The sequence below is a fragment of the Ailuropoda melanoleuca genome, chromosome 13, assembly GCF_002007445.2.
Source record: "Ailuropoda melanoleuca isolate Jingjing chromosome 13, ASM200744v2, whole genome shotgun sequence".
Classification (NCBI taxonomy): domain Eukaryota; kingdom Metazoa; phylum Chordata; class Mammalia; order Carnivora; family Ursidae; genus Ailuropoda; species Ailuropoda melanoleuca.
In genome coordinates, this window is record NC_048230.1 from 67,407,945 (window position 1) to 67,430,452 (window position 22,508).

General features: G+C 48.0%; 1 protein-coding gene across 8 annotated transcripts in view; it reads right to left on the reverse strand.

The window, feature by feature from the left end:
* Nucleotides 1–7,080: 7,080 nt before the first annotated feature.
* The window catches only part of DLGAP4 (DLG associated protein 4), a 163,935-nt gene continuing 148,507 nt past the window's right edge, over nucleotides 7,081–22,508 (reverse strand). For all 8 annotated transcript variants that reach the window (XM_011221273.3, XM_034640523.1, XM_034640522.1 and 5 more), the window contains 3 exons: nucleotides 10,699–10,790; nucleotides 9,605–9,760; nucleotides 7,081–8,827 (listed from right to left, as the gene is read on the reverse strand). In XM_011221273.3, coding sequence (XP_011219575.2) covers nucleotides 8,609–8,827; nucleotides 9,605–9,760; nucleotides 10,699–10,790 — 467 coding nt within the window. In that variant the 3' untranslated portion in view covers nucleotides 7,081–8,608. The remainder of the gene's footprint in view (nucleotides 8,828–9,604; nucleotides 9,761–10,698; nucleotides 10,791–22,508) is intronic.

Sequence of the window (22,508 nt, forward strand, 5' to 3'; positions counted from 1 at the left end):
TATTTGGCCTTGACACACGGCCGGCGGCGGGGGCGCCTTCCCCGAGTGGGCAGGGGAGGTGATGCCGGGAAGCGATGCGGGGCAGCGCGGGGCCTCCTCTTCCCTGATTGTCAGGGGAGGGGGATTTATCTGGGCCGCCCCTTCCTCCCCAGTGAGGCGGGCAGAACAACCAGGGCCTCCAGTTCTCAGGCCCTACCCGAATCTTTCCCCCACAGGCCCCCCGCGCCTAGCCCGGTCCCGTGGGAGGGCTTCCTTCCATCAGGCCAAGTATGGCTTTTTTCCCCAGTCGTAAAGGAGGCGTGTCAGACGGCCCCGCCATCCTTACGTGACGAGTCACTGGTGTGGGGGCTCCCCTGGGGCTTGGGTAGGACTTCTGGGGACAGCCCACCTCAGCCAAGTCACTGTCCTTTCCAGCTGGCCTCAGTTTCCTGTAAAATGTCAGGGTGGTGGGGAAGATTCAGGAAAAAAGAGTGGCCAGAAAGAGCCAAATAGCACCCTGGGGCCCAGTGAGAGGGGCTGGGGGAGCAGGGGTGCCTCCTCAGGGTGACAGCACCCCTTACCCACTCTTGTTGGCATTAGTTGGAGGAGGGAGTCAGGTCAGACCCACTTGCTCCCCCATGACGCATCAGGTCCTGTCCATCACCTGTACCCTTGAAGGAACATGCTAGCCACCAGTGCTGCAGCCAGGCTTCCCTTCCCCTTCCCGACCCGCTTTGGACTAACACAGACCTTCCAACACCCAGTACTTACTCTGTCGATAAGAACTGACACCCATTCCGTGGGAGGCGCTGTGCCGGGTGCTGGGGAAACAGCACTGGACTAAAGTAACCATGCTGGGGAAGCCGTTTTTGTGAGGGAAATGCAATGAACAAGTAGCTACAGGGCTCGGAGAGAGAAGTGGGTTCCTTGAAGGAGAATAAAGCAGTGACGAAAGAGAGAAAGGAGGGTGCCTCCTGGGAAGTGACATTTGGGACAAGCAGAAGCCATACCCGGGGAGTGTTGGAGGCAGGTAGGGGGAGTGTGCCCAGCTCCAGGTCTAGGAGCACCCAGAGGTGAGTGTGACTGTGGGGAAAAGGGTGGGAGATGAGGTCTAAGAAGGAGTGGGGACCTAGCCTGGGGCTCCTTGTAGGCCACCATGAGACATCAGAGTTCTGAGCAGAAGGATGACATGATCTGGCTTATGTTTTAACTGAATCCCTCTGGGTGAGACCAGTGAGGAGCTTTCCAGCGAGACGATGTGTTCAGACTAGTGTGGTAGCAGTGGAGCTGGGGAGAAGGGGTGGGGTTCTGGAAATACTCCGAAGCTGCCTCCAGTAGGATTTGCACATGGATTGGAACGTGTGTGAAAGAGAAGAGTCAAGGATGACTCCGAGGGTTTTGGTCTGAGCAGTGGGAGGGGGAGAGCTGCCACTTTGTCACCTGGGTCGGCTATGGGAGGAGCAGGTTTGAGGAGAGAGCAGAATTCTGTTTTGGACCTATTAATTTTTTTAAAACTGTTAACTTTGAAATGATTTCAGACTTACAATAAAGGTATGGGAACTATAGAAAGAGTTCACCCGGCCTCTCCAATTGTTAATATTTGGCTTTATTATATTCTCTTCTGTGTGTTTATGTGTGTGTATCCTGCCCCTGCCAGCATCATTTGGAGTAACTTGATTCTTCATTACCCTTTTACCTGAAAAGGAGATTCTTTTCCAAATCCATAGTACATTTATCAAAATCAGAAAATTTTAACGTTGACTTAATACTGTTATCTGATTTACAATCCATATCCAGGTTTTGTCAATGATCCCAAAAACGTCCTTTATGGAAATTTTTTTTCTGGTCCAGGAGCCAATCCGAGGTTATCATGTTTCTTTAGTGTGTGTGTGTGTGTGTGTGTGTGTGTGTGTGTGTGTTGGTTGGGGGGATAAAAAAAACCACAACAGAAAACCATAAAAGTTACCATTGTAACCATTTGAAATCTGTAGTTGAGGGGCATTAAGCACATTCACGTTGTTGTGCAGCAATCGCCGCCCCCCAGGTGCCCCACAATTGATTTTTGTGTATTGATCTTATTTCCAGGAACATTACTGAACTCATTCATTTACTAATACTTTATTTATGGATACTTTAGGATTTTCTATATGAAAGGTCATGTTATCTGCAAATAGAGACAGTTTAACTTCTTTCTTCCCAGTCTGGGTTTCATTCATTCATTCATTCATTCATTCTCTTGCCTAATTGCCCTGGCTGGGCAACATTGCCCTCCAGTATGTCAAGTAGAAGTAGTAAAAGTGGGGGGCACTTGGGTGGCTCGGTCAGTTGAATGTCCAACTCTTGATTTTGACTCAGGTCATGATCTCAGGGCTCTGGGATGGAGCCCCTCATGGAGCCCTGTGATGGGCTCCATGCTCAATGGGGAGTCTGCTTTGAGATCTTCTCCCTCCCTTTCCTCCTGCCCCTCCCCCCTGCATTTGCTTGCTCTCTTGTGCATACACGTTCTCTCTCTCTCTCTCAAATAAATAAATCTTTAAAAAAAGAAGTAGTAAAAACAGACATCCTTGTGTTGTTCCTGATCTTAGGGAGAAAGCTCATTCGCCATTAAATATGATATTAGCTGTGGGTTTGTCTTGGATGTGCTTTATCAGCTTGAAGTTCTATTCCTGGTTGCTTTTATTGTGAAAGAATGTTGGGTTTTATCAAATGCTTTTTATGCATCTGTTGAGAGGTCTTTAATCTCTCTCTCTCTCTCTTTTTTTTTTAAGACTTTTTATTTTTTTGAGAGAGGGAGACTCAGAGAGCACAAGCAGGGGGAGAGACGGAGAGGGAGAAGCAGGCTCCCTGCTGAGCCGGGAGCTGGACGTGGGGCTCGATCTCAGGACACTGAGATTATGACCTGAGCCAAAGCCAGAGGCTCAACCATCTGAGCCACCCAGGCGCCCCTCTTTAATCCCTTCTAATATGGAACTGTTCCTTAGCTTTTGTGTTTCATGACACGGACATTTTTGGAGAGTGCAGGCCAGTTACATGGCGCTCCCTCACGATTAGCTTCAAGTTATGGATTTTTTTTTAAGATTTATTTATTAGAGAGAGAGTGTGCACAGACGTCCATGCATGAGCAGGGGAAGGGGCAGAGGGAGAGGGGAAGAGAGAGAATCTCAAGCAGACTCCCCACTGAGCACAGAGCCCAATGTGGGGCTTGATCTCACGACCCTGAGATAATGACCTGAACCGAAATCAAGAGTCCGACACTCAACCAACTGAGCCACCCAGGCGCCCCTCAAGTGAGGGATTTTTGACAGGAATATCACAGAAATGATGTTGTGCCCTTCTCAGTGTATCTCAACAGGACATGTAGGGTGTTCATTTTTCCCATCACCGGCAATAATGACTTCAGCCATCTCGCCAAGGTATTGCCTGCCGGTTTATCCATCAGGAAGTGACCGTTTTTCTCTTTTTAATTTTTTTAAAAAGATTTTATTTATTTATGTGACAGAGAGACAGCCAGCGAGAGAAGGAACACAGCAGGGGGAGTGGGAGAGGAAGAAGCAGGCTCATAGCGGAGGAGCCCGATGTGGGGCTCGATCCCAGAACTCCAGGATCACGCCCTGAGCCGAAGGCAGATGCTTAACGATTGCGCCACCCAGGCGCCCCTTCCCTTTTTTAATCAGTGTGTTCGGGAGTAATTTGTAGGGTGCTCCTTTGAGACTGAGTGTTCTGTTCCCCGGGCCACTTTCACCAGCAACGTGTAACACCCACTGGTGATTCAGTAGTTGCTATGACTGTTGCTCAGTGTGACTTTCTGGCCCTTCTCACCTCCTTTTACTTCTTGTTGGTGGACGTGTTCATTTTGAGAGCACCTGTGCAACCTCCAGGTAGAGATGTGAGTGGGAAGTGTGGAGTTCAAGGAAATTGGGGTCGCAGAATCAGATGTGGGAGTCATCTGTCATTCTACGGAAGGTTAAAGGCATTAGCAGTTGAGGCCCCGCAGGGCCCATGTTCCGTTGGTCACAGGGTGTCACCAGGTTTGGGCTCTGCACACATGTGCCAAGATTAAACCCCGATGTTGACACGGTCACTAGGGGACTGTGCCCCCCCGATGCTGGGACTGGGGGCCTCTGTCCCATGGGAAGCTGGGTTCTGTGGGAGGAAGTGTCCCTGCTCCACGCAGAGGCCTTACTACTTAACCTGGCATTTGAGGCCCTTCCTGCGCAGCAACAGCCTCACACTTCTGCCTCTGTGGTCGCCTTTCTCTGCCTCAGCTTCTAGAATTCCTGCTCATCCTTCAAAGCCCAGCTCAAATGTTGTCTTCTCTGTGAAGTCCCATCCCTCCTTCCCCCAATAAGCTCATTCATTTAGGAAATAATAGTTCCTTTTTTTCCCTAAGCATTTGATTTTTATGCAATCTCTACACCTAACATGGGGCTCGAACTTACCACCCTGTGATCAAGAATGGCATGTTCCACCGGCTGAGCCAGCCAGGAAATAATAGTCTGGAATAGTCTTGAAGCCGTGCTAGGCACTGAGGCTGGTGAAAAAACTCGCTTCCTGCCCTCTGGGAGCCCACCGTCTCCTGGTGGAGACAGATACTCGGATATAATCACACGGATATGAGTCTCATCACACCAGCGACCGTAACAAAGAAAGACGAGAAGTGGCTCTTGTGCTCTTAAGTCTAGGGCAGGGGTTCTGCACCAGCCCGGCCTGGCCCTGGACCTCTGGGACGGTTTCCCTGAGGAACTGCCAGCTGGCCTGAGGGCTGAGGAAGGGGTAACGTTAACTCCCTCTGCCCTTCACCCTGCTTGTGCGGTCTCTCCCTCACTCTCTCCCCCTCAAATAAATAAAATCTTAAAAAAAAAAACCAAACCCCAACCCTCCACTCCAGCGATGGCGGTAGGACCGGCTTCTCCATGGGGCTGGGGAGCCTCGGCAGCACTTACCTGTGTGGGCATCCACATGGTCGCTGGCGGGTGGGCCACCGGCGGCAATGGCTTTGGCCTGCTGTCCTGGCCAGAAGGCCTCTGACCCCGTGCGGCTTCTCTCTCTGCTCAGGCCGTGGGGTTGGGGAGACGCAAGGCTTGGGAACTCGGGACCCTGGACCTCCTGCTCCAGGCTGTGTGGCCCTGAGGGTGGTTCTCGGGGACCCAGGGTCAGTGCACGGGCTCAGGCTCCCTCTGCCTCTTCGCCAGCATCCCGCAGCCTGCGGCCTCTCCCTCCAGGACTGGGCTTTGGAAATGCAGCTTCTCTGGGAAGCTGCTGTCGTCTTTTCCTGTATTGACAAATGCCTCCTCGGCAGAAGCACAGGGAACGGGGTATTATCTTAGTCATATTCTGGTTGGTACTGTTTAATCCAAATCTAGTCATGAGAATACAGAATTCCGGACTCTGCGACACTCTGCAAGATGTCATGTCGTGAATGTCGGGTCTGGTTCGGTTAGACTGCAGACATGATAACGGAAAGCAGTGAATGACCCTTAAGTGGATCCTGGGTGCGTACAAAGGAAGTGCCAGAGAGGACGTTATTGGGGCATTTGGAGTATGGCTGGGCTTTCGTATTCCTGTCCGAGCACTGGGCACTCTGCTGGGTAACAGGGGGTGCTCGTGGACCTCACTTTTAAATTAGAGGGCAACAGTGGTTATCGTGGTCATGCAAGGATGTCCTTATTCGCCGGCGCTGCCCGGTGTGTTTGGGGGTGAAGCATGGTGTACGCAGCTAGCTTTCAAATGGCTCCGGGACCGGTGGGAAATGTTTGTGCCTGAGAGGGATGATGCAAATATGGCAAATGATCCTGTTCTCTCAGCTGGGGGGGTTGGGTCCTACACTGTGGCGTCAGTAGGGCTGGGAGTGGAGGCCCCGATTCCGCATGTCACATGCTTCCGCTCTCGTGGCTCTGCTGCGGGGAGTGCACGACCCCTGCCAGAGACCCCGATCCAGCCGGGAGGGCCCCTCCCCTGCTGGTAGCAGAAACACTCAGGCCCTGAGGAGTGAGGGTCCCCCCTTCCGCTGAGGCCCTTCAGGAGTAGAGCTGGGCTGCTAGCTGGCCAGGGGCCCTCAAGTCCAGCCTGGCCCCCTCCGGCCTTGACTCACCTCTGAGTGTCTGGCTCGGTGCCCAAGGCAACCTGAAACCTCTTCACTTACTCTTCTAGTCACTCCACCACNCCCCCCCCCCCCCCGGCCCCCGCGTCTGGTGGGGGGCGGGGGTAGGTCCAGGGAGGTGCCAGCCCCGGGTGGTCATCAAAGTCCCGCCCCCACTAATGGGATCCGGAGAGGAGGGCCCGCTGCTCTGAGCGCAGGGGGCCTGGCCCGAGGGAGGAGCCGAGCTCAGGGTGGGTCCCACGGGGCAACCTGAACAAAGCTCCTGGGAGGCAGCTCTTTGCATCTCAGCTGGGTGGGGCCGAGGGAGGAGACCAGGCATCTGCAGCTCAGCTTGGCCCAGAACTTTCGGAAAGGCACGTTTGTACCACTGGGCATTGGTGCTGAACGTCTTTCTGCCTGGAGCGCGCTCTCCCCGGGCTCGCCATCCCCCGGAGCAGCCTCATACCCGTGGTGCTTCTGGGCCGGATCGGAGCGCCCCGCCAGACCGCCTTCGGTGCTGCTTCCCGCCGCCTCCTGGCACTGCACCTTCTCTTCTGCCACCCCCGGCGGGCCTCTTTCAGGGGCTCGGGGTGTGGGTCTGTGAGCGACACAAGGCGTCGGGCCGCTGGAGCAGGTGCTCGGGAAGCGTGTTGTGTGCGTGCGCCCGCCAAGGGGAGGCAGCTGTGGGGGGGGGCGGTGCCAGCAGCTTCGGGGTCTGGGCCTGGGGCGGACAGCCCAGCGTGGCTCCCGCGGAGCAGCCATGAATGAAGCGTGGTTCTCACGGGAGGCAGGCGAAGGTGGATGGTGCGCATGTTTGAGGTCAGGGAAACGAAGGCTGTTTTCTTGCTCAGGGTCGCGAGCTGGGTTGTGCCAGAGCTGGAATGACGGTTTACACGCAAGTCAGCCTGTCTCCAAAGAGCCGCCATGTGGAAGGGGGTCTGGCTCCGTCTCCTGGGGTGTCCACTCTGCCCACCTCACCCCAGCCTGGCCCGTCCCGCTTCAAGAACACCATGAGCCCTTCGTACACGTTACCTCATTTATTCTCACAACATGCCTGTGAGGTAGGGAGGGGCAGGGACTGTCCCCATTTTACAGAGGAGGAAGTTGAGGCACACAGAGGTCAAGTGACTTTCCCAAGGTCACAGACGGCGGCCAAGCTGGAATGGGGCCCCAGAGCAGGCCCTCCGTTCACCTGGGGCCCCTGCAGCAAGTGCCGGACACGAGGACATCACCAATGCCATCGTCGTCTCCACGGTAGAGAGCAGCCCTCGTGCACTGGGCCTCCCCCGCCCTGCCCGCCCCCCACCCTGCAGGCCTGGGCCACTGCAGCTCAGGGCTCACGCCACCCTGGGAGTGGGGCTGGGGGTGGGGGGCGGGAGAGAGGATGATTGGGGTAAAAAAAAAAAACAAAACGCAGAGGCAGGGCAGATGGGCCCACAGCAGGGGGCAGGTGGGAGACCAAAAAAAAGGCCGCTTACACACAAGGTATATATTTTTACACACACTTGTACACACACCTAGATATAGTACATGTAAAAATATATGCTATTCACACACCCGCCTCCTGCCAGGTGCCCCGAGAGCCAGCGGCGGCGCTGGGGGGCATGGGTGAGCAGATGGGCGTTTGTTAAATATACACTCTAAGGTCTATGTGCATATGTACACGTACGGACAGACATAGCCGCCTGCCCCTCGGGTGCTGTACACAGGCTTGGCCAGGGACAGACGACCCCCGGAAAATGGGGTCCCTCTCTCGAGTGTCCCCTGCAAGTCACTCTGAGTCAAACATTTTACCGAAGGAAGAGGGGGCTGGAGAGAAGAAAGAGGCGGGAGTCTGGAGTGTGGTAATGGTGGCTTTTATCTCATTGTCCCCCCCCCCAAAGACTTGAACCCTCCTCCCCTTCTCGGAGAGGCCAGGCCCTGCACCCCCGCCCGCCCGGGGCTGGCTGCTGCTACTGCTGCTGCGGGGGCCATGTCTGCGTGTGTGGGAGCACTGGGGCAGGGGTGCGTGTCCGCACGCGGGGCCCAGAGCCGGCCGCTCCGACGCGCCCCTGTGTGAGCTCTGAAGGGAAAAGAGAGGAACAGAAGAATGAAAACTGCAAGGTCAGAGCGGGGTAGCGGGAGGAGGAGGAAGGACATGGCAGGGGCCCAAGGCTGTCCTCGGACTGTCCTCGTCTTGTAAACAAGCTAGTGCGAGTTCTCGTGAGATAGAACAAGTAAAAAGACCAGGTCGGGAGGCTGGGCCGGGAGGGGCCGAGGTCCGTCTGCCTAGCCCACCGCGGCCAACGAGGGGGGGGGAAGTTTTAAGAGTTTTGTGTTTCTGTTGACTTTTTTTTTTATGAAGTCTTCATAACCTAAAGCTGGGAGGGACCCAAAAAAGCCAAATTGTGAGCCCTTGTATATGCGTCAATCTGAAAGTTGGCTCAGGGTCTCTGGACAGAATAACCATCTTAAAGGTTGAGAAAATGGTGTTCCGTTCACATTTAGTTTTTGTGGTTTTTTTTTTTTTTTTTTAATGACTTAAAATTGTTTGCTTCCCACTTCCTGGTCTCAGAGCCGGGTTTGGGCCTCAGGGACGTAAATCTCGATGCTGTCCGCACTCTCTGTGGCCGAGTTCTGCCGCACAGAAGCTGCCCGCTTGGCCGCCAGGAGTCTCTTGCGGGCCTCCTGACGCTGCTTGTCCCCGGCGTCGGAGGCCTTGTCGCGGCTCACTGCCGGCTTGGATTTAGCTGGCTTCTTTGGGACCGGAGGGGGTGGTTTCTTCTCTTCCTTTAGTGAGACAGTGAGGAGGGAAGAAAAATAAAATAAAGGTGCACCTTTTGTGCGGCGCCACCTCCCGCTAGATGGCGGCAGCTGGAGCCCCCACCCCAGCCTCCCCATGTCGGGCACAAGCAACACACACGTGGAATCAGAAAGCCACAAGAAGCGATGATAGTGGGAAGAGCACAAGGCATAGGAGCAAAAAGCAAGCTCAGGATCCTAGAATGTTCTAGCAGGAAGGGACGGACACAGCACCTGTTCCCACCCCTGCTTTGAACCACGGGGAGCCCGAGTCACACGGCCAGAGCTGGGATTTAAGTTCAGGGCCTTGGACTCCCAGGCCACATTTCACAGGCTCTGCTGGGGGTGGGGGTGGGGGGTCAGAACTCCCAAGGGCCACGACGGTCCGGTACCCAGTAAGCACAGGGGTCCTTGGGCACCACAGTTTCACAGAAGAGGCTGGCCCAAGGAGGACTGATCTGCCTCCAGAGTCCCGACAGCCACTCTCTACCTGTGCTCAAGGCTGTGGGCATCTGTCTCCTAGGAGCCCCCTTTCTGAACATGCAGGGCGGGATGGCATGCTTCAGGGGGCAGCCTCGACTACACAGAGCGAGCGGCATGCTGGACAAGAGCCGAGCATGGACCCCGCGCACTGATGGACGTGAGCCCCCAGCTCAAAGACGACACACGGAGAAGGGAGCCAAGCAGCACTGACCGATGTGGGCAGCGTTATTGCCGACCAGGAATTTGTCCCTGGACTTCCCCTCCGCACTGCTCCATGCTCACCTTCCTCTTCTCGGGGGTTTCCACCAGCTGCCAGCTGTTGGCCTTGAGGTGGTAGAGTTCATCAAACTTCATGCTGATGTCCTCGATGGACAGCTGTAGCAGGTCCCAGAACCCTGCCAGGTCCTGGGCTGTCGGACGTGGGTTGGCTTCAGGGTTCTGCGGGGGCGGGGGGGTGAGATGGGGGTCAGTCGGGCAAGCAAGGCAGATACTTGTCCTGCACCCCACCCCAAGTATGGTCTCATGGCCCTGCCAGCCTTGGTTAGGGTCTTTGGAGGCCTCGTCTTGCTCCCCCCTTCCCAGCAGGATCTGTGGGAGGGAATGAAGCCAGTTCCTTCCTGGTCACTGCCAGCCATGATGGTGCAGATCTTTCTCCCAAACACACAGTCCCATCATGAGAGCAGGCCCCGCACGTACATGGGATTGAGGCCTTGACCACTGCTGTAGGGCTACAGGGAGGAAGGCCCTCATGTTCCTAATGTACGCCAGGCCAAGAGCTGTTCTCACTGTACAGGAGTTCCTGGCTGTGGTCTCACAGTGAGGCAGGGAGAAGCCAGGATCACTGCCAGGTGGGTAGGATTACAGAATCCATGCGGTTTCCATTCCCCCAGTCTGTTTCCCGACAACTCGGTGCTCATGGTGACTGCCCCAGCCGATGCCACACCCTTGCAGGTCCTGGAGACAAACACTTGCCCTTGTCCTCCAGCCCTAGGAGCATGCTGCCCCTGGCCAGGGGGAGTGAGGCGAGGCTTCCAAAGGAAAAGCTGCCCTCCTGACAGGGAAGGTTGAAAGAGGGGAACCCAGCAATCCCAGTGGTGGTATGTCTTCAGTTCTCACCTGTCTTCTTAGAGCACGTTTAATATAACTCAATCAGTGCTGATTTTTAAGTTTCATGTGGCTCTTTTCACATAGGCTTTGCTTTTCTATTGAAGAGATGTGGAAGGCCCTTTCCTTGCATGAGGCATAGATACACGTCACCAGCACCTTCTCCATGTTAGGGATGAGGGCACAGGCTTAGAGGGGCTAATCTGGTTGGGCATCCGGCAGGAAGCCAAAGGCTGGAAGCCCCGTGGTGGAGGAGGAAGAATCACACTTACCAGGTTCTGCTCACAGAGGCCCCGAAACTGCTGGAATTTCTGGGACATCAGTAGCTGGGCACTGCCCACAGCACTGAGGACTTTTCCTAAGACTGAAAGAGAAGGTGGAGAGAGACTGAGCAGAGCACAGGTTTGCTGGGGAAGAAGGCAGGATCGGGGCTTTTATCCCCCCCGCCCCCACCTCAGGTTACCAGTCATCATTTGGTGAATTCATTTTATGTCCACTTTAATCTGCTCTCGTGAAAAATGCAAACAATACAGATAAAGTGAGCCCTGTGCCCTAGTTCCTATGGCTATTTTATGGCAATAGATTGGATAAGTGAGTTTAAATGGAAAAAGTTTCCAAGAAAACATGAATTATCATAGAATCAAGAAGAAACAAAATCTTATTAGACCAAAGCTATTTTTATTTTTTATTTTTATTTTTTTTAAGATTTTATTTATTTATTCGACAGAGACAGCCAGCGAGAGAGGGAACACGAGCAGGGGGAGTGGGAGAGGAAGAAGCAGGCTCACAGCGGAGGAGCCTGATGTGGGGCTCGATCCCATAACGCCGGGATCACGCCCTGAGCCGAAGGCAGGCGCTTAACCGCTCTGCCACCCAGGCGCCCCCAAAGCTATTTTTAAAAAACCGAAGAAGTTAAAAATTTTCTCAGAAAAAGGAACCAAGCTAAACTATGACGGTGATGTTTGATAAAAACTTTAAGGAACAGAAAATCCTGGAATTATATATTCAGACTGTTTAGGAGAGTCAATAAACATAGGAAATGACACTGCTCATTTCAGGAGCCCTGAGAACAGATAGGACATGCCAAGAATAGACCACTTCATTCTGAACATAAATGTAAAAGTCTCATAAAATATAAGCAAATAGACTCCACCTGGAGTTAGCCATGAAGGGCTCAGCCCAGGAGTATAAGGTTGATCTAGTGTGACTTCTAGTTTTAAAGTTGTGGCATAAAGACAGTACTATTTTTCAGTCGCCTCAGAATCACCGCAAAGCAAAACAGTAAGGAAGAAATCGACATCGACCTCTCCTGTGACAGAACTTGGCAGCACTGGGTGTGACGTGGGCTGCCCGTAGCTCCACGAGGAGGCCTGTAGGGACTGCGAGTCTGGATCGAGGTGGGAGTTCTGAGTTCTCCAAAGCAGCGTGCCTTGAGGGGGGAAGCCAGTCATCTCTAATTTGAAATGAAGCATACGCAGCCTTGTCCTTGCCGGGGGAGAACAGGAGGCCGCAGACGGCCCCCATCGGCCCCCATCCCGTGCCTTCGACACTCCCGCCCCTGGGACGCAGGCCTAGCCCCTCTCCCACAGTGATCTACTTTACAAGAGCTCATCAAGGAAGAATTTTGTCTCATTAAGAAGGTAATTAAAAAGGGGCTAAACAGATTACAGGAACAGCAAATGGCACGTGAACATGCACCAGGAAGTTGTTGCTAGAAAATGATGAAAAGCTATGAATATATTAGGCAGTTGTTCAAGGCCAGGATGGAGGTGCTCTGAGAAGAGAGTAAGACAAGGGAAGGAGATCAAACCGGAGCTCTGGAACTAGCACGAGAGAAAAATCAGGCCGTCACAGAAACCAGGGCCGCTGTGGAATGGCAGAGAGAATAAAAGCCGCTGCCAGCCCCCGGGGACTAGGAGAACAGGAGCAAAAAGGCTCCTGGTGCAAAACACTTCAACTGCTTGGTGACAAAACAAGAGTCATTATTCACCTGGTTTTATTCTGGTAATACGAGACTGATCCAACATTAGAAAATTCTAATGACTTTTGATTCTGGCCATGGAAAACCAGTTAGTAGGAGACAAACCGAAACTTCCCACTAAGAACAAGTGAAAAAACTAAGTAAAACACAAACCAAACCAAACCCCCAGAAAATCTCAAGGCATTAAAAAATTACCAGAGCCACCAGAATCTGAGAGGCTAAGATCCCAGCAAGAAGGGAAACAATATTCAGGCGAGTCTGATACTCTGCACTGCTTGTGCCCTACGGCATCTCTCAATTTATAAAGCAGCACGAGGCTGAGAGGCTGAGAAGCCGAGCAGAAGGTGGTGGTTAGGAGGCTAAGAAGCTGAGCAGAGCCTGAGGCAGTTTCATGGGGACAGGGAAACGAAAATTGGAATTCAGAACTACCAAGGGAGACAGGAGTTGAAGTCAGGAGAGTGCAGTAAGCTAAGCAGTGCTTCCAGTAGTCTTGAGTGGGAGAGATGAAAATTGGAGTTCATGGTCTGCCAAGGAGGAGGGGGCTGGAACATACCCCAGGCTATCTCTGGGATTCCCTGGAGAGTGCACACTAGGATGGGGATAAGTAGAAACAGACTGTCTCAAAACACCCAGCTCTGAAACAGTTCAATCGCATTTGCTGGATTAAATTGGTCTGGCCCTAGTCTGATTGCCTGCAAGAAGCAAAAGTAAATCCTTTTTTGAAGAACAGAAAATCATCCTGAGCCAAGTTGTTTTCATATAAAGTTTCTGGCACTGAATAAAAATTACCAAGTATAGCAGACAAAGGACCAGCTGACTGCACACCAAAAGAGAGAAAACAGAAAAAAGAAAAAACCCACAGGGGATGTAGATACTGGGTTACTGGACAAAGGTGTTAAATAACTGAGTATGTCCAAGAAAATATGTGACAAGATGAAGAACATTAACAGAGAACCAGAATCAAAAAGAATCACACGGAAACTCTAGAATTAAGAGTCACTGAAACTAGGATTGCAAAGAGATGGGTTTAATGCATTAGTTACAGCTGGTCTATACAATAATCCAGTGGTAAATATCCAGACTGAGGCCCTGAGCAGGAAAATAAAAGGGAGAATACAGAAAAAAGGATGAAGAAACATAAAACACAGAAGTCTAATGTATGTGTCATTAGCATACACAGGAGAGAAGAAATAAAATGGAGCAGAAATCTGAGGAAATAACAGCCAGGACTACTCTGAAACCAATGAAAGTTAGGAAAGCCCAAGATTCTAGAAACCCTGTGAACATCAAGCTGGGCAAATAAAAAGAAAACTACACCTATGTATCACAGTGAAACTGATAACACTACAACACAAGGAGAAAATCCTGAAAGCAGACAGAGGGGAGAAACAAACGGTTCTTCAAAGGAGTAGCAGGAAGATTGACAGATGACTAATAGGCTGGAAATCAGAACGTAATCAAAGACATAAACTATTGAAAGATCAATACCAGCCTACAATTCTTAGCAAAGATACTATTAAAAAAATGGGGGACAAATATGGACATTTTAAGACAAATCCTGCATTAAAATACTGAGCAGAGTTCTTTAGGCTTTTGCTTTAGTTCTTTTTTCTTATATTTTTAAAAAAAGTATTTGAGAGAGAGTGCATGCAAGTGGGGGGAGGGGCAGAGGGAGAATCCTCAAGCAGACTCCCCACTGAGCGCAGAGCCTGATGTGGGGCTCCATCCCAGGACCCTGAGATCATGACCCGAGGCAAAATGAAGAGTTGGGTGCTTAACCAAAGGAGTCACCCAGGTGTGCCCCTTGCTTTAGTTCTTTTGGAACAAAAATGATCCTAAGTAGAAGCATAGAAATAAAGGAGTGAAGAGTAACAGAGGGGTTAAAAAAGAAAAAAAAAAAGGTAAAGCTAAGTAAATATTCATTTTAATATTGACTGCATAAAACAGAAATAAAGTCTTGCAGCAGTTAGACTATTCATAGAACTGTAACACTTCACAGCAATAGTACACAAGTCAGGAAGGGAATAAAAGTGTTCTAAGGTCCTTACATCCTCTGTGAAGTGGTGAAGGTAGTCTTTACAAAGTCAGAGATGCAGGTTGTAATCTTTAGAGTAACTACTAAAAGAATAATAAGGTAACGTGAGGAAAGTGTAAATACTTGGTTAATTCAAAAAGTCGTCAAGAAAGGAGAAAAATCTCTTAAAAAAATTTACCACACTATTAGATTAAGAAAGCAAAACCATATGATTATCTAAATAGATACAGTAAAAAAGCTCCATTAAATTCAACAATTTTCTTAAACCAGAAAAAGAGTATCTGCAGGAAACCTATGGCAAACATCATACTCAATGGTACAATGTGAAAAAGCAATTCCTTTCTTTTTTCTTTTGAGTAGGCTCTACGCCCAACATGGGGCTTGAACTCAACACCCTGAGAGATCAGCAGTTGCAAGCTCTACTAACTGAGCCAGCCAGGTGCCCCAGAAAAAGCAATTCCTTATTTACAAATAGTAAGAATATAAAAAAGTTTCTAGATATAGCATCACTATAAAGGTCAAGAGCATTTCATTAATGATAAACTAAATACATTAACAAAAAATACAGCTTACCCCTGCAAAATGAAAATACTAATCTGACAAATCTTATGGAGGAAATACAAAATCTGAGGACAGTAAAGAAGACCTACATGGAGACGCGTAATCATGTTCTTGGATTAGCAAAGACTTAACTTATAAAGATGCCATCTCACCCCAAATTGATCCACAGATTTAATTCCAATCAAAATCTCAACCTGGAATTTGAAAAGCTGATTCTGAAATTTATATGAGATCAGAGAGCCAAGATTAGCCAACACACACTTGAAGAATGGGGAGCTTGTCCTTCCTATTATCAAGATTCTTTGTACAGTTATAACAGTGTAAGAAAGTGTGATTTGGGCTTAGGTATAGACTAATGAACAAAATAGCTCAGAAACAGATCAACACATACAGGAAACCTGATATTTGCCAGAGTTGTACTGCATATTACCAGAATAGGGACAAACATTTTAATACATTATCATCCAATAAGAAAAAATTAATGTAGAGCCTTATCTCACTCCACTGCAGACAAATCAATTCTAAGGGATCAAAGACTTAAATGGGGAAGATGAAAATTGTTATAAGAAAACAGTAAAATATCTTTTTTGGGGCAGCTGGCCGGTTCAGTTGCAATGTGTGACTTCTGATCTTGGGGTTGTGAATTTGAGCCCCACATTGGGTGTAGGGATTATCTAAAAATAAAATCTTTAGGGGCGCCTGGGTGGCACAGCAGTTAAGCGTCTGCCTTCGGCTCAGGGCGTGATCCCGGCGTTATGATCGAGCCCCACATTAGGCTCCTCCGCTAGGAGCCTGCTTCTTCCTCTCCCACTCCCCCTGCTTGTGTTCCCTCTCTCTCTGGCTGTCTCTATCTTTTCCCTCTCTATTTTTACATTAAAAATTAATATCTGTTTACTTAGAAGATAATATCTTCTAAGTAAACAGATACAGATATTATCTGTTTACTAAGTAAACAGATAATATCTTCTAAGTAAACAGATAATATCTGTTTACTTAGAAGATGCCATAAAGAAAGTGAAAAGACAAGTCACAAACTGGGAGAAGATATTTACCATATGTAAAACTTGACAAAAGTTACAGAATCCAGATATATAAAAGATCAGCTATGAGGCAGTAAGAAAAAGACAGACAACTTAATAGAAAAATGGGAAAAAACATGAACAGGAATTTCATAGTGGAAGAAACCATGAATGACTAATACATGAAAAGATGCTCAGTGTCATTAGTAACAATGAAATGCAAATTATAACCACTGTTTCATATTTGTAGACTGAAAATAACCTGATGTACCAAGTGTAGACAAAAAATGTAGAGCACTGGGTACATCCACACAGTGCTGAGGAAATAATAAAATAGGTATAATTACTTCAGAAAACAATCTGGCATTTCTTTTCAAGATTTATTTATTGATTCATGTGAGAGAGACAGAAGAGAGAGGAGCAGGGGGAGGGGTAGAGGGAGAAGCAGACTGCCCGCTGAGCAGGGAGCCCAATGTGGGGCTCAATCCCAAGACTCTGGGATCATGACCTGAGCCGAAGGCAGATGCTTAACTGACTGAGCCACCCAGGTGCCCCTGGCATTTCTTGTAAATCTGAAACATGCGTACCCTATGAACCAAGCATTTCCACACCCAGTATGTATCTTAGAGAACTCTTCTGTATGTACACCAGGAGACACGGTCAAAAATGTTCATAATAATCCACAGCTTAATTCATACTTAATGGTGTAAGACAATAATTTCACCCGAAGATCAGGAATGACACAAAAGCAAGGGTGCTCCACTCTTGCCACTTGTATTAAACATTGAAGCCAGAGCCATTAGGCAAAAAACAAAAATAGAAGGAATCCAGATGAGAAAGAAAAAAAACTCTCTATTTTCAAATGAAATTATCCGGTATAAAACAAATCCTAAGGAATCTCCTCCCTACCCCCTCAAAATTTAGTAAGGTTGCAGCATACAAGATCAATATACAAAAATCTGTTGCATTTCTATACGCTAACAACGAACAATCTGGAAATGAGGTTGAGAAAACAATCCCATTTACAACAGCATAAAAGAAGAATAAAATACTCAGGAATAAATTTAACAAAAGATATATAAGATTTGTATACTGAGAACTACAAAATATTATGGAAAGTTTTAAAAACCTAAGGAAATGGAAAGATATCCCATGTTCATGGACTGGAAGACTTAACAGTAAGATGGCAATACTCCCCAAATCAAATTACAGATTTAACACAATCCCTATCAAAATAAACTCCCAGCTTCTTTTTTTGCAGAAATTGACAACGTGATCCTAAAACTCATGGAAATGCAAGATCAAAGTACATACTTTAGAACTTCCTTTAGTGAGAACCTGAGAGCCGGTCATTAACAACTTTCATTTGTATTTTTACTTGAAGATCAGAGTTGGAAGACTCACACTTTCCAATTTCAAAACTTACTTCAAAGTTATAGTGATCATGACAGTGTGGTACTGGCGTAAGTATACACACGTGCATCAATGTGAAGGAATAGAACGAGAGTTTAGAAATGAATTCTTAAATTTATGGTCAATTGATTTTTAACAAGGGTACCAAGAATGATTCAATGGGGAAGGAACAGTCACTAACAAATGGTACTGGGACAACTGGATCTCCAAATGTAAAAGATTAAAAGTGGACCCCTACATCTCACACCATACACAAAAATTAACTCACAGACATAAATGTAACAGCTAAAATTATAAAACTCTTAGAAGCAAACAGGAGTAAATCTTCAAGATCCTGGATTAGGCAATGATTTCTTAGACCTGACCCCAAAATCGCAAGCAACCAAAGAAGAAAAATAGTTGGACTTCACTAAAATTAAACTTTTATGTTTCAAAGAATACCTAATAGCCAAAAAGTGGAGAAAACTGACAAATGGATAAAGAAAATACAGTATATCCATACAATGGAATTTTACTCAGCAATTAGAAGGAATGAAATACTAATTTATGACATGAATAAACCTCAAAAATATGCAAATTAAAGAAGCCAGACACAAAAGACCACAAATATGATGCGATTCCATTTATATGAAATGTCTAGAACAGAAGATCCATAGAGAAGGTAGATTAGTGTTTACCTAGGGTGGGAGGGAGGGGGAGAGAGGGGTAGGGAATGATGACTCCATGGGTACACAGTTTCTTTTTGGTGTGATAAAAATGTTCTAAAATTAGGTAGTGATGATGATATAGAGTGTGAATATACTAAAAACCACTGAATTGTATACTTTAAAGGGCTGAATTTTATGGTATATAAACTGTATCTCAATGCTGTTGTAAGAGAATTGTTCACAACTGAAAACTAGAAACACTTCAAGTGCTCATCAGTGGAGTAGAGAAGCACTAGTATATTCATACAGCGTAATGCTACTTATCAATGAGAAGAGTGATTTCTAGGTACAGGCATTCACGTGGATGAAGCTCAAACACAAGGCTGAAGTAAAGAAAGGCAAGCCTCAGGGCGCCCGGGTGTCTCAGTCAGTTGAGCAACCAACTTTCAATCTCAGTTCAGGTCTTGATCTCAGTGTTGTGAGCTCAGGCCCTTCGCTGGGCTCCATGGCCCAGCATGGAGCCTACTAAATAAATAAATAAATAAACAGCATGGAGCCTACTAAATAAATAGATAGATAGATAGATAGATAGATAGATAGATAGATAGATAGATAGAAAAGGGCAAGCCTCAAAAAAATACATACCCTGTCCTTTTAGCATAAAATTCAAACCCAGGCAAAACGAAACAGTCTATTCCTTAGGGTTACACATCTACGTGGTACAAGTATAAAGAAAAGCAAGGGTATCTAACACATTTTAGGATAGTGCTTACTGCCACGGCAGAAAGAAGGTGATACCACTGGACTTCAAAGATGGTAACATTCTATTTGTAAATGAGGTGATGGATACGGGAGTATTCTTTTTATTTCTCTTTACTGTCTACTCTTTGCATGTAGATAAAGATTAATAAGAATGAGAGCAAAATAACAACAGAGTTAATGCTCCCTGTCAGGTTCTCATTCAAGGAAGGGCTCAGGGAGCGCCTGGCTGACTCGGTAGAGCGTGCGACTCTTGCAACTCTTGATCTTGGGGTCCTGAGTTCAAGCCCCACATGGGGTGTAGAGATTACAAAGAAAAGATAAACCTTAAAAAAAAAAAAAAGATGTACTCCGCAAAGAAAAGAATGATTGAAGGAAGACCTGAGATATAAGAAGGATGAGCAAAGAAAATGATAAACACATAGATATATCTAAATAAATACATGTGTAAATAACGATTCCTGTAATTATCTAAGAATCAATATTTGGGGGCGCCTGGGTGGCACAGCAGTTAAGCGTCTGCCTTCGGCTCAGGGCGTGATCCTGGCGTTATGGGATCGAGCCCCATATCAAGGCTCCTCCGCTATGAGCCTGCTTCTTCCTCTCCCACTCCCCCTGCTTGTGTTCCCTCTCTCGCTGGCTGTCTCTATCTCTGTCGAATAAATAAATAAAATCTTAAAAAAAAAAAAAAGAATCAATATTTGGGGGGTTTAACCATAAAAACACAATTAGATAAATCATATCTTAAGGTCCTTGTGTCGTCTGGGAGAAAGGTAAAGATGTTAAATAATTCAATGTTAAGGTTTTAAGGGCTGAAAGAACAGCAGTGCGGTAACTCCCGTGGCAGTGACGGCTAGTTGTCTCCAATGTTTGTTTCTCTTTAGCCCTCAGAAATAGCACCTCTGAGTTTTTCTTCATGTCAAACAGCAACTTTATTCAAATCAAGTAAAAATACAGACGTTTCTTAGGCATAGTGTGAATTTTCTAGGACGGAGTATTGTCAGATGGGAAACAGGCAAGATATGCACAAGACCGAGCCCTGGAACAAGCTACACTAGAATCAGGATGAGGATAAGGACTTCTGTGGTTGGTATGTCGCATCTCTGTAATGTGCACACTCTTAAACACAGCACGGGATTCTGAAAATGAGAGATGTATGGGGACCTTCGATTTTTAACTGGGCACATAGCAGCCTGGACCCAAGCATTCCCTTGGCTACCCTTGCAACAAGCAATGAAGTGGGTGGAAGAAGTAGTGCGTGGGGCCGAGCTGCTCCTATGTGCTCCTGGTTCCTTTGCTGGCTGGAATGCGCTTGGGACTTCTGGAATCCAGCAGCCACTTAGAGTGATGAGAAGTGGTTGTGTGCGTGTGTGTGTGTTTGGAGAAGGAGAGAGAGAGCATGCACAAGCAGGTAGAGGGAGAGAGAGAAGCGGGCTCCCTGCTAAGCGCACTCAATCCCAGGACCCTGGGATCATGACCTGAGCTGAAGACAGATGCTTAACTGACTGAGCCACCCAGGTGCCCCGAGAAGATTTTTTTTTTTAAGGTTTTATTTATTTATTTGACAGAGAAAAAGAGTACACAAGCAGGGGGAGCAGCAGAGGGAGAGAGAGAGAAGCAGGCCCTCTGCTGAGCAGGGAGCCCAATGTGGGGCTCGATCCCAGGATCCTGGGATCATAACCTGAGCCAAAAACAGGTGCTTAACTGACTGAGCCACCCAGGCACCCGGGATTTTTTTTTTTTTTTTAAGATTTTATTTATTAGAGAGAGAGAGAGAGGGTGAGCACGAGCTGGCGGACGAGCAGAGGGAAAGGGAGAAGCAGACTCCACGGTGAGTGTGAAGGCCGGCACGGGGCTCCATCCGAGGACCCCGAGATCATTACACTGTGTGAATATCCTATTGCTGAAATCAAGAGTCGGCGCTCAACTGACTGAGCCACTCAGGCACCCAGAATGATAAGATTTGGTGAATGGAAGCTGATTTTATGACATCAAACCTCAGAAAAAGCAAGCCTGGGGCTCCAGCATTCCTATCTCAGACGTTCTTGAACTTGAGAGATATAAACAGTCTTGTTCAAACCACTTTTCTTTCTTTTTAAATGTTATTTGTAGGCAAACTTAATAAAAATTAATACAGCCTCAATACTAGGAAAGGGAAGCAGGAGAGGGGCGTGTTAATCCAAAAGAAGGCAAGAGAGGAAAAAAAAACCTCAAAAAAATAGAAGAGATACTACAAAATAACATGGTCGGAACAACCCTAAGTATGTAGAAATCCCATATTAAACGGACTACATTGTCAATTTCTAAAGTAAAAATTAAAGGACTGGACAAAACTCAAAACCCAGACATGTGCTCATTACAGGAGACATGATTATAAGGACAGCTAGAGAAAGGTTGAAAGTAAGTGCACAGGAAGACGTGGGACAGCAGACAGATGGTAGCCAAAGGCCAGCTGCACAGCAGAACTCACACCACATAAGACTTGACAGCAGAACACGACATACGTCCAGAGAGAGAGAGAGTGGGTGACTATCCATCAGGAGTCCCGCAGTCCTGAACTCTGCCCCTCAGACACTCCCTACAACTGCCCTTTCCACTGGGCACTAATTCAGTTTCTTCTCTCTCACGTAAGAAGACCACCCTCACAGCTGTCCCCTCTCTCCAGCATAATGAATTTCCCCTTCCCTACAAGGTCATTCTCCACAACATATAAACATGCTTATACCACTCCATTTAAAAACAAAAGGAACAAAACCCCCCCAACCCTGTCCTCTGACCCTATATCCCTTCATTTCTCTGTTCCCTGTACAGAACAGGTCATCCATACTATTGTCTATACCTGCTGTCTCCAATTACTACTGTTTTCCCTTAATCCTTCTCCGTCAGGCTGCCCTGTCCCTAGCAGGCCCCTTCCACCACAACAGGCCCCTTCCTCGAGGTCTCTGACGACCCTGTGTTTCTAGATCTGACCTGCGGTGCGCAGTAGCAGCATCTGACACAGCAGTCTCTCTTCTCGAAAACTCTTCAGTGCGTTCCAGTTGCCTTCTCTCCCATCGCACTGGTCACTCCTCCTTTCCCATCATTCAGTGTCCATGTCTCCACTCCTTAGGCTTTGCCATCTCATCTATCTATCTATCTATCTTTCTTTTTCTTTTCTTTCTTTCTTTCTTTCTTTCTTAAGATTTATTTATTTTTGGGAGGGAGGGAGAGAGCGCACATGTGTGAGTGGGGGGGGGCAGAGTAAGAGAATCGCAAGCAGACTCCCCACTGAGTGCGGAGCCCCACGCGGGGCTCAATCTCATGACCAATGAGATCGTGACCTGAGCTGAAACCAAGAGTGGGACACTCAGCCGACTGAGCCACTCAGTTGCCCCTGCCATCTCACTTCTGACCTTAACATACACTCTGAGGACTTCCAGTAAATCTTCAAGCCTGGGCCTTCCCCAGCTCCTGTATCCATCTGCCTGCCTGATGTCTCCACTCTGATACCTGATAATGCACATTGCACTTAGCATGCTGGAAACTGAACTCCCGACTTCCCTATCCCAGCAGCAACTCCAGCTTCTGTCAACCAGATTCCAAACCGGTTTTGACTCCTTTCACTCCAAGTCCATACCCAGTCTGTCAGGAAATGCTCTACCTGCCAGATGTATCCAGAACTGCCCCC